The sequence below is a fragment of the Exophiala spinifera genome (genome assembly GCF_000836115.1).
Source record: "Exophiala spinifera strain CBS 89968 unplaced genomic scaffold supercont1.1, whole genome shotgun sequence".
Taxonomy (NCBI): domain Eukaryota; kingdom Fungi; phylum Ascomycota; class Eurotiomycetes; order Chaetothyriales; family Herpotrichiellaceae; genus Exophiala; species Exophiala spinifera.
This window is the reverse complement of record NW_015622513.1, coordinates 3,875,956-3,890,318: the sequence shown is the minus strand read 5'-3', so window position 1 is coordinate 3,890,318 and position 14,363 is coordinate 3,875,956. Positions and strand designations below refer to the sequence as shown.

Below are 14,363 nucleotides of genomic sequence, written 5' to 3'. Positions count from 1 at the left end.
ATCCCGACCCACTGCCGACCGGCTATACGGCACTGGACCGTTAGATCCGCAGCTTCCGCCATGATTGGAAATCCCTAACTCCGATTGCCGTCGATTTGATATTGTACTCTTGCAATAAGAGAGGCACTCAACAAGGAGTCCCACCGGAGAAGCCGCCAGCATCAATGCCACTCTTGCCTTGACTTTGTATGTCGTATGTATTCTATAACCCTTGACAATGTGTATGCGGGTACCAAGTCAATGACACCACGCTCTCGCCGTTCAAGGTCCCAGAGTAAATTGTCTTGTATATACAGACTTTAGGCCGACGAGCCCTAGTTGACGGGAGGGTGTTTTGGCATTCTGGTAAGTGCATTCGACACAACGGGCTCGTCATCACACAGTGATATTTTCTGTCGGTCATTTGGTGTTTGGTAATGGGAAGATGAGTGGAAAAAGCGAGTCCCAATGAAGGGAGGTACGTTACTCCTCGTCAGGTATGTTCTGGGGCAGCTTGCGAGCTGGATATCATTCAAATTTCAGGGTACACGTCAGTCCTCCTCAATAAAGGTATTGTCCGTCTCGTTTCCTTGACGACATCCAACTCAATATCCACAATCAGTAGATCTGGCTTGCGTGCATTTTCTTCTTCACTGTTCAGATCTTCGACCCTATCCAGGCGGCCAGCAACCTCACCGTTCGGCTTGACGACGATAGTATCCCCGAAACTCACCCGCTTTTCATTGTGGCGGCCACATTGCGCGGCAGCTATGACCCAACTTTGTGATTCTATGGCTCTTGCTCGCAGCAGGATTTCCCAATGCAACTTTCCTGTTGGCACGGTGAAGGCTGAAGGGTAAACCACGACGTCCGCCCCCAGCCGCCGCAATCGCAACGCAGGCTCCGGGAAACGCAGGTCGAAGCAGATCAAACTGCCAATATTTCCGAGTACCGAAGTATATGGCTGGATCACCTCAGTCCCAGGTTCTATTGAATCACTCTCCTTCATTCTTGGGCCATCGGGTCGTAGATCAATGTCGAAGAGGTGTAGTTTCTGGTACCTATGGACGATATCACCGTCCTTATCGATCCATATCAGAGTATTTTTAATCCTTTCTGACGGTGGTTCCGTCGGCTCGTGGATTCCCACGTTGATGGGGAGTCTGTTTTCTCGCGCAGCCTGCTGCAAGCCACGCACAAAGAGGCTTTTGGTGACATGTTGACACAGCGCCAGCGACTCGCTCGGCGACGAGGCTATATAGTCGGAGGCTTCAGGGAGGAATAGGGCCTAGCGAGGACGAAGAGAGGTGAGGGCAGTTCATTGGCTTATCGTCGAATTGCGCAGTCGACGTGGCTCGACGCTGAACAGCACCACGACATACGACTTACCCTTGCTCCAGCTTCTACAGCCCTATGAACCAGCCTATGGCATTGTGCAAGGTTATGGCTCATCGACGCAGTCGAGCAGATCTGCCCGACAGCCTAGAGATGACGCGGTCAGCCAGTCATCTTCCTGGGTAGTGCAGGGTTCCCGGAAGGCCTACTGCAAGGACCATCTTGGCTGAAGTGTTGGTGTGTCGGGACCACTCGTCGACCTGTAGAGATGTACAGGAGTCGAAGAAGACGGGAATACTCTCAACTCGCTTGTCTAATAAATGTCGCCGGTGTAATATGATGCAGACGGCTTTTTGATCGTTGACTGTCACTGACTCTAGCGAGACTGCGGCAGACCTTCTATATCTGTCTGATGTCTATTTAAGCACATATTGAACCTAGTATTAGCAGATTAGGTAGGGAATCCGAATACGAGTACGAAGTCGAGGGGACTTTTGATTGAATGCCTCCCACATGAGTACGAGTACGATACTCGCTCCCTACCTAATAATTGGGGTGATATACATTAGACAACCACACCCTCGTCGTACCTCGTATTCTATATATGTTCTCCGGCACGCAAGGAAGACATCCTGTCGGGACAGAAGACTGACTCGAAGACCGAGGCTCGCGGAATTGCATAGCTGAAGCGATGTCATACGATGCTTTGCTAAAACGCCATGGCCTCCTTGGTACCCGGAAGTTGTTGCGGTACGACCGGTCTGTGAGTGAAAAGGACACCAACATCCAAACAGACCACACTACGACATCGTGCCAACACGCCCTTAAGCAAGATCAACTGAGCCGGCGGCAGTGTACAACGACTAACGTCCAATCTATCCCACAATCAAAAGAAAAGAACCCCAGGCTGGGAAGTCCCGGAAGCAGTTTGGTACCATGGAGAGACGCTCCACCGCGTTTCTCATCTCCAGATACCCCCTACCCCGCCTTTCGTCCTCCTGCCGACCGAGTCGGAACCGACTCGTCTACTGCCTCATTCCTGTGCTGTGGGCATTCCTATGAGTAGTACTGTGGGCAGTCCTGTGGAGAGCATTGACTCGACAGCATCACATCGCCCGTCTCTCGGAGCATCGGACTCCCTCCCCTGCTCCGGCCCAATATGCACGATGTATATATATGCTTGTGAACATCTGCCCCTATCAGAACTAAACTGGAACTTCCGTGCTCTCCTCTCCCCTCCAATCTTTACTGTGCGACCCAACTACGAACCCAAACATCATTATTCAGATCATGGCGACCGTTGATATTCCAAGACAGCAGAAGGCTGCCGTCAAGGTGGGCAGTGGAGAGGATGCAAAGGCTCCGGTCCAACAAGTCGACGTTCCTTCACCGGGACCAGGAGAAGTCCTGGTCAAAATCAACTGGTATGGTCGTTATCTCTTATCCTATCACTATTATTGGCGTCATCAGACTCATCTATGTTGCCCAGGACTGGTCTCTGTGCCTCTGACAAGTCACTTATCCACGATGAATGGGCCGCGTTCGGAGTAGCCATGCAGCCGTCAACCAAGGGCATCGCAGGCCACGAGGGGGCCGGTGTCGTCGTGGCTGTGGGCGACAACATGCATCATAAGTGGAAAGTGGGCGACCGAGCAGGCATCAAATGGGTCTGGAGTGTCTGTGGCGAATGCGAATTCTGCACCAACGGCAGCGATGAGCTTCATTGCCCCAACCAGAAGAACGCCGGCTTCACTGCCGCGGGGACTTTCCAGCAGTACGCCCTCAGCGACGGGCGCTATACGACACGTATCCCCGAGGGAGTCAAGGACGAGGAGGCTGGCCCGATCATGTGTGGTGGCGTGACGGCATATGTTGCTTGTAAACGAAGCGGCGTTAAGCCAGGACAGTGGATTGTACGGTTCTCGTCATCTTCCCTCGGTGTTGAAATCGTGGTTAACTATGGTTCCTAGGTTCTCCCTGGTGCTGGCGGAGGTCTCGGGCATTTTGCAGTGCAGTATGCCAAGGCCATGGTATGCTGCCCTTTTTTTCCCCTCTTGTCACCCAGCTCGCTTCAATCTCTAACATTGCCTTGTCCAGGGTATGCGAGTCATCGCCATCGACGGCGGCGACGAGAAGCGCGACCTTTGCAAGAAGCTCGGCGCCGAAGAATTCATTGACTTCACCCAGGTCAAAGATATCGCGGCCGAAATCACGAGGATCACAAAGTACGGCGCTCACGGCGTCATCGTAACGGCAGCCACCAAACAAGCGTATGAATCCGCCCCCGGGTTCCTTCGTCCAGGAGGCACCGTTGTTGCTGTGGGCCTGCCGAAGGACCCAACCGTTGTAGCTGGAGCCCCGCCTCTCATGCTGTGTCTGAGAAAGCTCAACGTTGTCGGAAGCGTCGTTGGAACGCTCAAGGACGTCGAAGAGGCCCTGGACTTTACTGCACGGGGACTTGTGCATGTGAGTTGTAACTCTGATCATCCTCTGAAAGATACCCTACTGACTGATTGTCTCAGCCTATCCTGACGAAAGGCACTTTGGAAGAGTTGGATAAGTACATGGATCTGATGATTGCCGGCAAGCTCGCAGGACGAGCTGTGTTGAAAGTCTAGTAATTGCCATGGGTCATGATCGGAATGAGCCCTGCCCTCGGAGGATAGAATGTTTCAACAATGAGTCAATCCGTTGGAGAGGAGGCGGAGCTGCTACCCAACTTATGAGACTTGTTACACTTTGCTCCGTTACGAGACTGATAGACCGTCAGGCGAGACTATGTGTTGATTGGGTATCAGCGTGGAGCTCCACCACGTAGTTGTTATCAACGCTTTCGTTGAGAGGGAGAATCATTGGGTGTTAGAATGCCGTAGTTTTGTTAACAGTTACAAGATATTCACAACCAGCATGTAACGGAACAACTGGCCACAGACAGTAATACCATGGCACTACGTCCCCTCTCGTTCAAGATCTACCCGTGAACTGAAACGGCCATTACCCTTATTCCTACAGCAATCAATAGTGCTAATATATCTGTCAACAGCACCGAGCAGTTATGCTATCTATCCATTACGTATCAGCGAACCAGTAACCTCCCCCTGACCTTCCCTCCTGTTGCTCTACCATGGCTCTCACCACGAGAACGTCATCAGAGCCGGATTCAAGACAATTGGCAGCAACAAATGACTCGCAGCAACAGTGCTCATCGGCAGGATTGCGATCAAGTCCCCAATGACCCAATCGTAGGGTAACAGTCCACCTGGATTGCAAGCAAGCCAGACCATGCCAATGATGGCCACGATCGCAAAGGCGATGCTGAACTTGAACTTGCTCACCACCTTGGGCACCTCGATGAAAAAGTTGCTGAACTCGGCCTCTTTGCTCGTGGCACCCCATGTCATATCCACCTCAAACATGTGCGCCAACAGGGCCTGGCTCACGTGGAGACTCAATCCGCCCAAGAACACGCTCAGCATCAGGATCCACTTGAAGTTCTCTGCGAGCGCTCCGAGGAAACTGGCCTGGCCAATCCGATACCGCATGATTGCCAACGCGATATTCCCCAGTCCGTTGAAGACAATCACAATGCTGAACCACACCTTCCAGCTGTCAATGTAGTACTTGTCAAGGTAGCCGTTGAACCAGCCTATGGCGAAATAATTCGCCAACGTCATGATCCACGCGGCACCGATGGCATAATATGTCCCGATGTAACTGATGATGGTGATTTTGCTGGTGAAGCGAATATTGCTTAACAAGAAGCGACGAAACAGTCCCGTAAACGGACCACGATATATCCATTGCCGGATGGGGTGGAAGAGCAACTCGTTGCATCCATACGCGTACTTTTCCCAGCGGGCGAGCTCGTCGTACACAGTCAGGCTCACGCCTTCCTTGAACCCGCCGTGTGCCCAGGATGCGAGGCGGATAATGTAACCGTCACACTGGAGGCGTAGGGACATATCGAAGTCCTCGGAGACGTGCGACTCTGACCAGAACTTCTCGTATCCGTCCTCATCGGTATAACTAACTTGCTGAATGGCGCTCCAGCGGAGGATCGCGTTGTGACCGACAAAAGGCGCCACGTCCCCATTCGCAACGGTATATTCGATTGCCGTATAAATCAGGTTGGTGAAAAACGTGATTCCATTCTCGAAAAACGTGTGCACCACTTGCATGACGCCTGAGGCGAATTGCATGATGCCGACATTGGGAGATTGTTCCATCTCACTTACTGCGTCGAGGAGGCAGTCCGCAGGGACACGCGTGTCGCTGTCAATCAGGAGAATGTAGTCGCCAACGCGAATGTTGCCATCCGCCCATGCACGGGGAGTCTCGGCGATGACCTGTGCCAGGCTCTCGTCATATGCGTGGTTCTCATCATTCGAGGTCCAAGTGCTTGGACGGTGATACTCCAGGAGCTTTTCTTCAACTTTGCATGAAAGCATTAGCCCGTAATTCATGTTGCTTGCCTTTTTAAACTTGCCCTTGCGCACGAAACCCTCGCTCCCGTGCTTGGGTCGGGCAGTCCAACCTATGTTGTGATCCTGGTAGAACTCCATTCGGGCTTTTCGTTCATCCTCGGATATGAGTTGGAGCCCGTCGTCGTTGATGAGCATGTTCGCAGTGCCACCTTGGAGTTCGTAGGTCGATATGGCTTGCTTGATGGACTTAACAGTCGGTACAATTACGGATAAAAGGCCTTCTTTGTACACAGGACACTGGACTGTAATGTGTGGGAGTGACTCGGTGCGAAGCCGAGGTGAACGCCTGGCAGAGAAGTATTTCGAGTTGAGCTGCATTTGACGGACGGGACCGATGCATTGAGCCACGCAACCAACTATGACTTGCGCGAAGAACTGTGCCGTTAGTAACTATAGGGATTGAAATTGGGGGCCCAAGAAGCGACATACCAACGTAAAAAAGACTTGGACTGGGACCAGAGACAGAAAGGCAAGACGGAGGTACGAATGGTCGACAGCAATCTCGATCGCCAAAGACCGACATGCGAGTCCAAGTAAAACGACAACAATGATCAGTGTGAAGGCGACGAGGATGGTGTTCATGAGATTGGTGGCCCGGCATTCTGGAATGGGCTCCCTGGATTCTGAGTCAAGGGAGACCTGGGCACTACCGTGCTTTTCATGAATTACAGCCTCGTCTTCGTTGGCCTCGCCAATACCCCAGACAAGTTCCATAAGCTGAGATTCAATAGTGGTCGCCCGTTTTAAGAGATTGGACGGGTCATCGTCCCACACCACGAGGAGTGACTCCGAGGCCACGTATGCCGCAAACTGATACTTTCGGGCACGGGGCAGATCATGAATAGTCTGCAGAATCTGTATTCGGAGCCCATTCATCAAAGGTACGTCAGTAGCATCCGGTGTCCAGGCGAAAAATGTTTTTATGACTCTTGAGTTGACAGTCATGGCGACCTAGGCCTCATTTAGTAAGGCTCAAGACCAGGAAGAGACCATTCACCTGTACATTGAGCAATCTACAAGCTTCTGCAAAGTGGGAATCGAGCAGTGCCTGTGGACACGCCAGGTATTGACCTCTTGATCTCCTGAGCAAGACTCCTTCACTGTCTCCGCATCCATCGCTGACCCAAAGGTGCGAGCATTGTTGTTGGTAAAGATGGCTGACCATGATCTCGTGTTTGATTTCCTCGAGGAAGGCGCTCTTCGTACTGTGCGACGATTTTCCACTCGTAGATGCAGTGCTGCTTTGCACAGGAGAGTCGTCGAAGGTGAAGCCATTACTTGATGGAGAGCCCACAGCCGGAGCAAAGGGTGGCTGTGGCATGATTGTTCGCGTCTGTTTTGAAGTAGATTGTACAATACCAGCCTAACTACGTCTGAATGGGTGTGCTCAAGGGTAGCCAAGCTGGTTGCATTGCATTGACCAGAAAGTCGTAGGGCATCTCCAAAGAGAGGGAAGAGAGATCAAGTCCGCAAGGCGAAAGGCTGAGACAATTGACCTATCATATGTAAGTCGAGGGGCTCTCCCGGGTAGAGATGCAAGACCGGTGTCGTGTCCCCTGGCATCCCTACTGGGAGAGACAGAGGCTCCATCTTCGTTAACCTTTGACAAAGTAGCGAAAGTCGTAGACCAGGCACTTGTCGCGCGGGGCTAGTCCTCAAAGAGCTCGAGCGTGGCGTCACTCGGCAGCGAACGCGAGATCAGTGTCGACTAAGCATTGGGTGAGATGCCATCGCTAGTCAGATACGAACATCGAGAAACGGGCGGATTATCGCCTGGAAAGATTGCAGAGCGCAGACGTGGCGTCGTCGGCGCGTCGGGGAGTGCGAAATGGCTGCGAACACACCGAACAACATGCTGAGACATTGCGAAGATATAATCAATCCAACAGACACTGAAAACACCCAGCAGGGTCAAAGCAGAGTGGTCTCTTTTCAAAGAGGACCAGGAGGTGCGGCACTAGATGAGAGGTAACACAGGATTTATCGATTCAGTATCAGACCAATATCAAGCAGCTTCCAGTTCACGCACGAACGTGACTTACATGCAATGACGCGCTTTTTCGGATACCAGCCTGATCGAGTAGAATTTGATTTCCACTGAAGCCAAATATGCACATCTGTGAGGGATCGAAGTTCAGTTTTGCTGGATGTTTCTTCGAGCTTCTGAATACAGGCTGTGGTAAGTCCTGCCGGATATAGGTGGCGCAGAGTAAGCTCACAACATGTAGACGTCGGAGTGTTGGATGCGCGGACGTAGCCTTTCCCACGAGGCCGGTATAGCCAACTAGATATGTTAGCGAAATACATGAACCAGATATGCGGCTCCCCTCAGTGTGACTTGATCCTAATTCGCGGAAATGCCCGAGACATGATGTTTCTGAAGATGGGATCAGCCTGCGGTTTGCTTGCCTCGAATATGGATGGCGGACACTAGCCATCCGAGACAGGCTCTGCGGTTGATCCAGAATTCACTTCAGTATAAGCAAGAGAAATCTAAATGCGACCATTAAATGCATCCAACTTCCTAGAACTCCACGGAGAGCTGATGTCGTCTGCTATTCCACCTTGCCCTGAGCCCCTTGATTGAACCCAAAGAGGCTTTTGGAATCTTCGATAATGACACATTTTTCTCGTCCTAGGTATTCAGTTCAGCCCGAGACGGCCACAAGCACCAGTGCAACACCTCGTGTGGCGTCACCTGAAGCTGTGACGGCTGTCCAGGAAGCCACACCGAATCCCTTCTTGACGCCATATGCCTCTCATGACCCATCTCGGACGACGTCTTCGGTCGCCCTCGCCCAGAGTACAACCAGTCATAGATACTTCCATTCTCGAAGAGTCAAGAAAGGAGAGGTTGAACGACCATGGACGGACATCAAAGACCCCAAGGAAAAGTGGGTGACCATCATACCATTGATTGGCCTATTCGTGGGAGTGGTAATTGCAGGTTTCTTAGTCTGGGATGGTCTTAGGACTGTTGTCAACCACAAGTATTGCCCCGTGTACTTGAGCGACTTCCCTAACAAAGGGCTCGAGTTGGATATCTGGACGAAGGAAGCTGAGGTCGGTGGTTTCGGCAACGGCCAGTTCGAGGAGACCACCGTCACTGAAGAGAATGTCTTCATTCAGGATGGGATGCTTCACATCAAGCCAACCCTGCAAGACGCAGTAATCGTGGAGGAAAACAGCCGAATTGATCTCCTTGCTCAAGGAATTTGTACATCGATAGTGTGGACGAACTGCGTGACAGGCACAAATACCAGCACCACCAACTTAACAACGGCCAACCCTGTCAAGTCTGGTAGAATAAACACCAAGAAGAGCAGGTCGATCAAATACGGTCGTATTGAGGTGGAAGCCAAGCTACCTGCAGGTGACTGGCTATGGCCTGCGATATGGCTTCTCCCTGTCGACAGCCAATACGGTGAATGGCCACGGTCTGGTGAAATTGACATTGTCGAATCCAGAGGAAACAATTGGACATTTCCACAAGGTGGCAACAATATCGTATCGAGCTCGCTGCACTGGGGCCCGGATTCTGCAAACGATGCTTGGTGGAAGACTAACGTGAAGAGGAAGGCTTTGCATACCACATACGCAAAAAAGTTCCATACTTTTGGTCTTGAATGGTCGGAGAAATACATCTTCACGTACATCGATACTCGACTGCTTCAAGTGCTGTACACGAATTTCGACAAAGATCTTTGGAGTCGCGGCCATTTCCCCGACTCTGACAGCAATGGCACTAAAATTGTCAATCCTTGGGGCCAGACTGCTAGGAAGTCAACCCCATTCGATCAAGACTTCTACCTCATCTTGAATGTCGCAGTCGGGAGCACCAATGGCTGGTTTGAGGATAGCAAAAATGGGAAACCTTGGGTGGATGGGGGCAAAAATGCGAGGCGCGACTTTTGGAATGCCAAAGATGCATGGTATCCAACGTGGAAAGAAAGCGGCGAGATGGTAGTGAAGAGTGTAAAGATGTGGCAACAACAGGGATACAACGGATGCAGTTGATGCAGCAAAGTCGATGCAGCAGAGGAAATGTTGGTGTTGATAGTCTCACCTACATGGCTCGACCTTGGGGATGTGATGCCACTTGCTATCAATTAGCTGATATGTCTTCTTCGAGAATGCTTGCCTTAATCAACTCATATATGCGTATTGAGCCGGTGGACGAGGAGAGTAGATTACTTGGTGCAATAAACCCAGAGCAAATGGGCACGACGAACTACAGGTACGTTTGTGTGCTACACAAGCTTCTAGCATCAGCGAAACTGCCTGGACGGAACAAAGTTGTTCCGTACCCGCACCTCGGCTACTGCACTTAAGATAGCTGCTACGAGATATTGAGGTCTTGATGCTTCGGAAGGCACGAAATAACCAGTATTGAATCAATTTGTTGATTTTCGCTACATGACGCGACAACGGGATATAACCTTCTATATTGCTTTTAAGCCAGTGATGAATCCCCTCCGATATGTACAGTACGCCTTCCAGCAGCTTCTGAACTACACTAGTTTGAGGAGTCCTTGGAGATCGATGCTCTTTGGGCGCTCAATGGGCATACCGAGAGCACGATCCCAGATTAACTGCGCTAGAGGTCCCAACCCTCTGCTCACGCCAAAAGTTACAGTGTAGTAGAGAGGGTCTTGGAAGCCGTAGTGATGGAAGAGGACGCCTGAAGCACTGTCCACATTAGGATGGGGGTTCTTGGTCTTGCCATGCTCAGTCAAGACGCCTGGGGCAATCTCGCTGTTCTTCTTTACCAGACGATAGACTGGGTTGTTGGAAATATCTGGACGGGCATCACCAAAGTCGATAAGCGCCTTGAAACGAGGGTCAGGCTTCCGAAGGACACCGTGACCGTACCCGGGAACGACCTGGCCAGACTTCAGTGTGGCCCACAGATAATCAGTGACATCCTTGTCAGAGAAATTCTCCCCAATTGTATCCTTCATCTTCAAGATCCAACGGAGAACTTCCTGCGCAGCAAGACCGTGCAGAGGTCCTGCTAGGCCGAGCAAGCCAGCAGCATAGGATAGATACGGGTCAGAGAGTGCAGACCCAACCAGGTGGGTGGCATGGGCTGAAACATTTCCTCCCTCATGGTCGCCGTGCAGAGCAAGGTACAGACGTAGCAGGTCTTGGAAGCCTTCGTTTTCTTTTCCAGGTTTGCCGAGCAGTTTGGCAAAGTTGTAAGCCCAGTCCTGGTCTTTGTCGATGGGCATGTCGAGTGCAGCCTTGTCGAAAATGGCAGCGGCCACGCGAGGTAGCTTCGCCAGAAGATTGATGCTGTCATCGAAAGTGGGCTCCCAATAAGCGGCTTTGTTCAAGCCTTCGGCGTACTTCTTTGCAAAGATGGACTCGGAGTTCAACGCTGCAACTGCACATGAGAGCTGTGTCATAGGATGAACATTCTTGTCGAAGGTTCGGAGCATGTTGGTGACATGGGCCGGGAGATCTGCCTTCTCTGCCAGTTCTCGAGACAACGCACGAACCTGGGAGACCGAAGGGACCTGGCCAGTCAGAAGGAGCCAGAACATGGCTTCTGGTAACATCTCAGTGCCAGACGTGCCTTTCGGAAGTTCCTTTTGGCAGTCCGCAATCGTCTTGCCATGGAATCGAATTCCTTCGTTGGCGTCCAAGACACTGCCTTCCCACACCATGGACTTCATTGTCCTCATACCGCCAATAACCATCCCAACACTGATGTCTCCAATCTTTTTATCCGCATGGCTCTTGACCTGCTTGAGCAGCTCTCGCTTCTCGGGAATGACTGATTCCAGTGTCGACTTGAGATCCGGCTCGGCGGCCGAGGCATAGGTGCGGCGCGTCAAGGGGGTATAAGTCCGGGTGGACGAAACCCGAAGAGCTCTCAGAGCACGCTGGGCACTTCTCGAGCTGGATGCCATTGTGGACGAAGTCTTTTTTTGCTCAACGGGGTAGTGATTCCCCGGGTTCGATGTTGCGGGGTATGGAAACGGTTGTTGTGGTTAGAAGCAACGAGTAGGTTGTAGTGGAAGGTCGAGGACCTGGAGACTGGATCTTGCACAGGAGCAGGGACTCGAGCAGGAAGAAACGAAAAAGATGAGCGCTCGAGCTTTGTATCCTAAAAGTTGTCTGTACAGTCCGCGAGCCACTTCCATCGCACCGAGTCAACGACAGGACATTCCTCGGCTTTGTTACAACCGGCTTGTCTGACGGGCACAGCTTGGGCTTGATTAGCTGCATTAAGCGGGGTGATTGCGGCTGTCAGACAGCACCACCATCGTCTTCAGTCTCCGAAATAACCGCGCGTTTGCAGGCCGAGGTCTGGACAATAATCAAAGCCACTTTGCCTGGAACAAACAATCAATCCCCGATCCGACCTCGGATTTCTCCTCACCTGCGCGATCGGAGGAAATCTACTCTATCAAGCAAGCCATAATAAAGTCACGCATACTCAGTCGATTCTCGTCAGGACGATGGTGAGTCTCTGGCCAGTCTCAAGTGTCCTCGGGACGTGTTGTTGAGCCTCCTTACAAAGCAGCTTCGGGCTGCTGTCCGCCCACCATCCTACGCCACCTCTGCGAGGGTTTAAATATCTCTACACACCTGTTCCCGGGTTCTTGTCGTGGGTCCCTCCAAGACGGTCGAGAGCAAGTATAGCACACAGGTTAAACATGCTACGACGACTACCCAAGAGCCTCCCAAGGCTATCTGACCGAACGGCCGTACGGAGTGCTGCTGCGAATCCTTTCATCACAACGATGGCGCGCCGTTTGTCCACCCTACCCGCAGTTGAGCCTCCAGTCTCCGCACCACTGCCCTCCGATTCGTTTCAACTGCTGGCGACAGAGGACAAGGCGGGGGATGCAGAGGACCTTCTTTTCCAGCAGCAGGTAGAGGATGTCAAAAAGTGGTGGGCATCACCTCGCTACAAGGGCATCAAAAGACCGTACACGCCAGAAGATGTCGTGAGCAAGAGAGGCACCTTACAGCAAACGTATCCGAGCTCGATTATGGCACGAAAGCTGTTCAACTTGTTGGAGAAAAGAGCGGCCGAAGGAAAGCCGGTGCACACGATGGGTGCTATCGATCCTGTACAGATGACACAACAAGCACCAAACCAAGAGATTCTCTATGTCTCCGGTTGGGCCTGCTCTTCTGTCTTGACTACCACAAACGAGGTGTCGGCGGATTTTGGTGACTATCCTTACAATACCGTACCCAACCAAGTCCAGAGATTGTTCAAGGCACAACAGCTTCACGATCGCAGGAATTATGACACCAGGCAAAAGATGAGTGCACAGGAGCGAAAAAGCACTCCGTATGTCGACTATTTGCGACCTATTGTGGCCGATGGGGACACTGGCCACGGAGGTTTGTCAGCAGTCATTAAGCTTGCAAAACTCTTTGCCGAAAACGGTGCCGCCGCCGTCCATTTCGAGGATCAACTCCATGGAGGGAAAAAGTGTGGCCACCTGGCAGGCAAGGTCTTGGTACCAGTAGGGGATCACATCAATCGTTTGGTCGCTGCCAGATTCCAGTGGGACATGATGGGTTGCGAGAATTTGGTCATTGCACGTACCGACTCTGAGAGTGGAAAATTACTTTCCAGCGCTATTGACGTCCGGGATCACGAATACATTCTCGGTGTCACTTCAGACACGGAACCTCTGTCCGAGCTTCTGCAGGAAATGGAGCAGAAAGGAGCCACTGGGCCCGAGATCGACGTCTTCGAATCTGCCTGGGTCAAGGAACATAAGCTGGTGACCTTTGACGAAGCTGTCGAAGCTCATATCAAGTCAGAAGGCGGTGATCCTTCTGAATATCTCAAGAAAACGGACGAGGACCGCAACATGTCGCTCTCCAAGCGACGCAAGCTCTCGTCCCAATATACCAAATCTCCCGTGGTATGGTCTTGCGATATCCCCAGGACCCGAGAAGGATACTACCACTACCGCGCTGGAATTCCAGCAGCAACGAAACGGGCAATTGAGTTTGCTCCGTACGCCGACCTCCTGTGGCTGGAAACCGCTACTCCATCGGTTTCAAAGGCCGCTGGCTTTGCTAGGGAGATTCGCAATGTATTTCCAGGCAAGAAAATGGTGTATAATCTCAGTCCATCGTTCAACTGGATGGGTCAAGGGTTCGACGACGCCTCATTAAAGTCATTTGTTTGGGACCTGGCCAAGGAAGGATTTGTGCTTCAGCTCATTTCACTCGCAGGCCTCCATTCGACGGCTACGATCACAAATGAGCTCTCGAAAGGGTTCAAGGAAGACGGCATGCTCGCTTATGTCAACTTGGTCCAAAGCCGAGAAAAGCAATTGGGCGTCGACGTCCTTACCCATCAGAAATGGAGCGGTGCTCCATACATCGATGGTATCATCGGAGCCATCCAATCTGGGAGCAGTGGAAGCAAGAGTATGGGTGACGGCAACACGGAAAGCGGCTTCTAAACTGACGGTGTCGTCTGCTGCTACTGGACCTGGCTGGCAAACCTTTGAGTTGCGAACTTTTGTATGGGAAGGCCCTTCCTGCTTGACCTTAGATGGTCCTTTATACAACAAGCCTTGG

General features: G+C 51.8%; 6 protein-coding genes across 6 annotated transcripts; 3 read left to right on the top strand and 3 right to left on the bottom strand.

Annotated features, from left to right (window-relative positions):
- Positions 1-511: 511 nt before the first annotated feature.
- Positions 512-1,535, bottom strand: PV08_01418 (uncharacterized protein; the record flags this gene model as incomplete). Its single annotated transcript, XM_016375780.1, has 3 exons — positions 512-1,267; positions 1,369-1,461; positions 1,524-1,535. 3 exons carry the CDS (start codon positions 1,533-1,535, stop codon positions 512-514), a joined length of 861 nt encoding a protein of 286 aa, XP_016241056.1.
- A 1,069-nt stretch (positions 1,536-2,604) lies between these two features.
- On the top strand, positions 2,605-3,932 carry PV08_01417 (uncharacterized protein; the record flags this gene model as incomplete). The annotated part of the gene is made up of 5 exons (XM_016375779.1): positions 2,605-2,738; positions 2,804-3,227; positions 3,285-3,344; positions 3,412-3,780; positions 3,837-3,932. 5 exons carry the CDS (start codon positions 2,605-2,607, stop codon positions 3,930-3,932), a joined length of 1,083 nt encoding a protein of 360 aa, XP_016241055.1.
- Positions 3,933-4,445: 513 nt separating this feature from the next.
- Positions 4,446-7,119, bottom strand: PV08_01416 (uncharacterized protein; the record flags this gene model as incomplete). Its single annotated transcript, XM_016375778.1, has 3 exons — positions 4,446-6,173; positions 6,228-6,749; positions 6,802-7,119. The coding sequence occupies 3 exons, from the start codon at positions 7,117-7,119 to the stop codon at positions 4,446-4,448; spliced, it is 2,568 nt and encodes an 855-aa protein (XP_016241054.1).
- Positions 7,120-8,414: 1,295 nt separating this feature from the next.
- On the top strand, positions 8,415-9,815 carry PV08_01415 (uncharacterized protein; the record flags this gene model as incomplete). Its single annotated transcript, XM_016375777.1, has 1 exon — positions 8,415-9,815. The coding sequence occupies one exon, from the start codon at positions 8,415-8,417 to the stop codon at positions 9,813-9,815; it is 1,401 nt and encodes a 466-aa protein (XP_016241053.1).
- A 494-nt stretch (positions 9,816-10,309) lies between these two features.
- On the bottom strand, positions 10,310-11,713 carry PV08_01414 (2-methylcitrate synthase, mitochondrial; the record flags this gene model as incomplete). Its single annotated transcript, XM_016375776.1, has 1 exon — positions 10,310-11,713. One exon carries the CDS (start codon positions 11,711-11,713, stop codon positions 10,310-10,312), a length of 1,404 nt encoding a protein of 467 aa, XP_016241052.1.
- Positions 11,714-12,463: 750 nt separating this feature from the next.
- On the top strand, positions 12,464-14,245 carry PV08_01413 (isocitrate lyase; the record flags this gene model as incomplete). The annotated part of the gene is made up of 1 exon (XM_016375775.1): positions 12,464-14,245. One exon carries the CDS (start codon positions 12,464-12,466, stop codon positions 14,243-14,245), a length of 1,782 nt encoding a protein of 593 aa, XP_016241051.1.
- Positions 14,246-14,363: the final 118 nt, after the last annotated feature.